At 40.9% G+C, this 5,652-nt stretch overlaps 1 protein-coding gene across 1 annotated transcript in view; it reads right to left on the bottom strand.

The window, feature by feature from the left end:
- slc16a2 (solute carrier family 16 member 2) overlaps positions 1 to 5,652 on the bottom strand; it is a 24,506-nt gene that overhangs the window by 2,827 nt on the left and 16,027 nt on the right. Inside the window, exons 4-5 of the mRNA XM_032527645.1 lie at positions 4,320 to 4,463; positions 2,269 to 2,497 (exon numbers count right to left, since the gene is read on the bottom strand). Of these exons, the coding sequence (XP_032383536.1) occupies positions 2,269 to 2,497; positions 4,320 to 4,463 (373 nt within the window). The remainder of the gene's footprint in view (positions 1 to 2,268; positions 2,498 to 4,319; positions 4,464 to 5,652) is intronic.

The following is a 5,652-nucleotide window of genomic DNA, read 5'->3' as shown; positions in this document are numbered from 1 at the left end:
AGGGCCCTGTTCATGTTGCACAGACATTTGAATTGCATTGTGTGTCTTAAGAGGCACAAAGGCACTCTTTAGAACATGCCCCCACAACTAGCATTTTAGCTAACTGGGAGCTCTGGGCATTAGCTGCAGGAACTCCAGTTTGCTAGCACCAATTTAGTTTGTTTTGTTTTTTTTCTATCGACAGTACTCGGTTACATTTAGCAATCAAGATTCAGGTAAAAATTTGCTGGAAATCTCCTTCAAATCACTGAAACACATCTACTTAACAAAAAAAATCACTGATGTCCTCAATGATCAGGTGTGTTCAGTATGAAGCTGGAGCCATGCAGCGATTAGCCCAGCTTAGCTTGAAGTCTGGAAGCAGGAGGAAACAACTAGCCTGGTTCTGCTCAAAAAACGTTTTAGCCCATACACAAAAAGAAATACAGAAAAGGACATTTGTGTTTTTAGGGAGAGAAGTGGCCCAGTAAAGCCGCCTGGCAACTGCACTCTGACAATAAGCGTCTTGAAAGTCTTATGCCCCGGGCTGTTGTCCATAGAGAAGGAGTTACAGCAAATAACTGACTCTAAAAACCGCTCCGTGCTCAACTATGATTTCACCTTGCTCCACTCAAATTGCTCCCCACTCACTCCAACAAAATATTGTTGTTTTTAATGTTTGAGTAGGGTTTAAACAAATAAGATACAACATGTTATCGCTTAGCTTAGTTGTAAAGGTGTTAGTAGGCATATTTTTGAAGTTTGAAGATAGCCAAGCTAGCTGTTTCCCTCGCCTCAAGGCTTTAATGCTAATCCCCTGGCTCCAGCTCCATACTCTCTCACACAGAGAATGTATCATCTAACTCTTGGAGAGAAAACACAAGAGCAAAACAAGAGCAAAGTGACACCAGCTGAAAGTCTTGTTTTTGCAGACTTGATCTTATGCTTTAATGTCTTACAGAGCTGCAGTTGTGTAGAAGTGTGCTCCAGTGTGTGTCAGTACACCATGACATAATCAGAATAAAATGAATTTAGTTACATTTTTTAGGGACATAACCTGCTAATGTTAAAATAAGTGGCAACACAAGAAATGACCACAAAAAAAATCTGTAACGTATCACAACAGTAGAGGTCAATAAGGAGATTGTGGTAAACTGAAACCTTGCCCTGTCTATAGTACGTACTGTATATCCACATTCTATATTTATCTGTACGTGAACTAAGGAAAACAAACTGTACAGATAATGACAAAGCAAGGTCAGGTTTTACACATTGATAATCTACAGCTGAGCTTGTGACATGAGCAGAAGGGGTGTGCACTCATTGTTGACTGCATCATATGCATTCTTGCTCATGTTCTGTAGAGACTGTACAAAACGTGATAATCACACAGACTTTGAAGAGCTTGCCAGCCTTTGTTTGGTGGTAGAGTAAATGCATGTTTTTTTATACCAAACAAAATGTATACTACGCATTACAATAGTATTATGTCAATTACATATTTTGTTTAACTACAGATGTCTGCATCTGTGATAAGTCAAAAGTAACACTTAAACCATATGCCACTATACTGTAGTTTATATCTTAATGCAGGGCTTTGTGTGTAGAGACAAGAAGTCCAATCATTTGGCTAGTTAGTCTCCACATGCACTGCATGGGGTAGTAGTCACTGACTAAAGTAGAACAACTTTCAGGCTTTGATTTCCAAGGCTTATCTAAAGACGTAGTCTAAAACAGAAATGAGTGTTGTAAGATGACACTGGGTTGTTGTTGCTTTTTTAAATGAGAATCTGTTTTTACAGCTTGAAATGTAATTTGGATAAATATCCCAAACCATTAATAACAAATCATTAATAACAACCCCATTTGCTTTTGTGAGGCCACAAAAGCAAATAGGATGTTTTGTAGTAAAAGCATTCCAGGACGGATATGTGTCAGATCTGAAAGAGTTGGCAAGAGAGAGTACTAGGATGCCTGAGGAGAGAGTGAGGAAGTAGTAGGAGACAGAAGGGATTACTTTGTGTGTGCTTTTCCCTAGACAGTTGCAGTTGGCCACAAGCCCAAATCGCTAGAGTAAGCACAATCTTCTGAACAATCTATCCTTCCCTGCATTTGGCCTACTAAAAATAATGTATCCTTTATTAATCTCCTTTCATTCCCCACATTCTGTTTTACTCTGTTAATATCAATCAGCTTCTTAATGCCAACATCCTGAAGTCAATGCAGGGAACCAGATCACTGCAATCTCATTATGGATTGCACTGTACAGTGCTATGTTTTGCTTCTCACCAGCGATGGGTGGACCCGCAGTCATGGGAAGAGACATGAGGCCTAGAAGGTAGCCTATGGCCTGTGAAGCCTGCATGGGCCCAACCAGCTCAAACGCTATGGGAGCCATCATGGTGAGGAAGCAGCCGTCACACAGCCCCAGGAACACGCACACAACCACCAGCCCCTCGAAAGCCATGCACTGAGGAATCATCATGGACATCAGGCCCAGAGCCATGAAGGACACCACCTGAAACAGACACATACAGTGTCTCTATTATTTGTTTCTAACGGACATGGCTGCCTGTTTCATAGGCCATTGCTGCAGTAGGTGTTTACTAGTTTCCAGTCTTGGATTTCTTTAGTACCAAGAGAAGCATTGTTGACAGTAAGTGAGAAAAGATTAAACTGTACACAGTTTTTAGCTGGATTAGTTTCTATATTTGTTGTGCTTGATCATGGAGAACAGCTTCCAGGCCTTTTGACTTCATTGTGAACATTTTGTTCTGGCAACGGATTGAACCCTCAAACTACTTTTAGGACCTGGTAAACACCTACATATTTAAAATTTACAGAAGGGGATCTGAAAGCTTAATGTGGAGAGAAGATATATAAACCTAAGGAATTTAAATACATCTCAACCACACCATCTGTTTAATAGGCCGGGCGACGGATTTAGGTCTGTGCTTCGTGTTTTTGCTAGCAGCAGTTGAAAGCTGCCTGTTTGTATGAATCTAAACAGTCAGCTAATAATGTTGCATAACACTGAGCTCAAAGTTCATGAGTTCAACATTGGCGTATTTACATATCCGCCTCCCATTAACTCCCATTTTGTGCAAGAGATGGGGCAAATAAAATACTTGCTTCCAGCGGAAAGGCAAATTTACAAGTAACTTTGGTGAACCTTAACCGGCAAAGTCACACCCTCACACAGTAGCACGCAGTGTTTGTGGTTGTTCCTGGTTGAATGTCCTTGACGCATTAACCCAATAATCGGCCGTCGGACACTCTGGCGAGGTTGGTGACTCAAGTCTGTTTGGTGTGTTCTGTGCCGTTGTCCGCCAGAAGGGCCGGCGGCCTTCATTTTGGCCGACCTGACATGCTCCGTCAGAAGGCGGGCCCTGCCGGCAGTCTGACTCAAATGACCAATCTGATTGGTGGAGTGCAAACCCGGAAATGACAAGCAGGATGACAAGACTGGAGTCTCTCAAAATCTGACGAAAATCTTTTAAACTGACCTTTGACGATTTGAAATGAAGACAGATTTAGCAACTGCATGGCCTATTTCTCGCTTAAAATGTTTACAGAAGCATGTTCTGGTTAACTATTTTAGTAAAATATGAGACTGTATTCTTAACAAGCCCCCATGACAGTCTGGCTTTGAATTTCTGCAGGAACCAGACTCATGTGACGCGTTCGTCCAATCAGCTGCCGTCTGCATCGTTTCCGTGTGGTCCGAGGCACTTAATTTTAGCCGATTTGGGAAGGCAGTCAGTCCGACTGCCTTTTCTGCCAACGGTAAGTCGTCGGGTTAGTGCCAAAATGGCCATGACACACTAACCATTTGTGAATTAGCCTGACAAGGTCATCAAATCACTAAGCCTCTCTGTTTGCAAATCAAAATATATAATGCTCAACCAAGTGACACTATATAACACTTTTAATAGAATACTATTAAACAAACCTTGGTTCGGTGTGATAATGTGTGTGCCAGAGGGCAAAGTGAAAGTAAAAATAACAATATCGGAAAAAAAGAGCCTTAAGCAACTGTTAATAGTTGATGGTCAGACTTCTAATTTGAATTGTTAGCACTATTAACACATTGTTATAATACAAGCTATTTTGAGAGCGTAATTATATTACAGAAATGTGTATTGTAGTGCTTACAAAGATTAGAAACGAGACATTTAATTTTGAACGATTGTGAAATGGTAGAAATAAATCATTGAAACCATGATACTAACAGGCTAAAAATAAGACAGTAGCTAGTTTCAATCTTGACACAATGCTTCAGGCCCACATACTATAACTGCATGAGTTTTCACACGGTATGCCTTCAGACCTTTCCTCACCTGCATGTAGATCTTTTGAAGACCAGGAATGAGGTCTCCGAGCTTCCCGAAAGCGAGGCGTCCCACCCCAGATGAAGCTCCAATGCAAACCAGGAGTACCCATTCCTTCTGGGTCCCCTCAAACCGCTCCTTCACAAAATTCATCTGAGACATGGAAAGAAAAACAGACATGGTACTGCGAGCTTTGGCTGTGTGTGCGCTGGCTAAATGTGATTGTGCCGCTTAAGAAACTCACCAGATACTACTAACAGTAAATGAGATATCACACAAACTGCTGGTGAACTTTCTCATTAGGTGCTCCATACCTAAGAAGTAAATTAACTAAGCAAATGGGTGTACATTTGGTGAGGTGGTGGAATTGTCCACCCATAACCCCAAAGCAAATGTCTAACAACAACAAAATGTCTTCATCCACAGACCTTTGGAACTGCAGAACAGGAAGACCCAACGCATATAAGTCAGACCCTCCCACTCCCCTCAGTCCTGACCCCCAAATCAGATCCAAAACATTTAACCGCCCTCTGAAGTCTTTTCTGAACTTGTGAAATATTTGCTCTGCTTTGAAGGGTTCTACGTTCATAATGACCATAGGATAGGCATGTTTAGGGATACAGAGAGGCCATACAGGAGAGGTTTCCTGAGGTGGTCGACCCAATACAAAGACCGGGGCTGTGTTTACATCTGGGCCCAGGCCTGAAACAACAGGCCTGACAGAGGGAGGCCAAAGCTGGAACATCCGACATCTGGATAGAGGGAGATCAACTTCACAGCTCCATGCTGCAGCTTTACACATCATCCTCATCCTTCACTATCTCACTATTTCACACCAAAATCAACCACGTTTTTTAAATACAATGAATTTTGGATTATAATCATCATGGACAGCAAAGCTCCTGTGCTTTACAAATCACATTTTCCCATGTTATTTTACACACATTGTCGATACTAATAATGACTAACTAAAAACAAGTTCTTTGGAGAAATATCAGAAATACTCTTTTCAGCCACTGGAAGTGCGTGTTTGTGTTTGATTGACGCACAATTAACTCTTGATATTTTTTCAATATATTTGCACCCCTTTAACATAACCTAACCTGGCAGGAGCAAATACGCATGTACTTATAATTTGACTACAAGCATAGGGCTGCACAATTATGGCCAAAATGATAATCACGATTATCTGGATCAATATTGAGATCACAATTAATTGTCATGATTATTTGTTGATTTTAACCAAAACAAATTTTATAGTTACATAGACTATTTATAACTGCTTTCACATCCATTTTATGCTACATTCATCTTATGTTGAAGTTGTATGTTGTACATACAT

The sequence above is a fragment of the Etheostoma spectabile genome, chromosome 10 (assembly GCF_008692095.1).
Source record: "Etheostoma spectabile isolate EspeVRDwgs_2016 chromosome 10, UIUC_Espe_1.0, whole genome shotgun sequence".
In the NCBI taxonomy this organism is placed as follows: Eukaryota; Metazoa; Chordata; class Actinopteri; order Perciformes; family Percidae; genus Etheostoma; species Etheostoma spectabile.
Note: the sequence above shows the minus strand (reverse complement) of the source record. Positions and strands in the feature narration are given on the sequence as shown.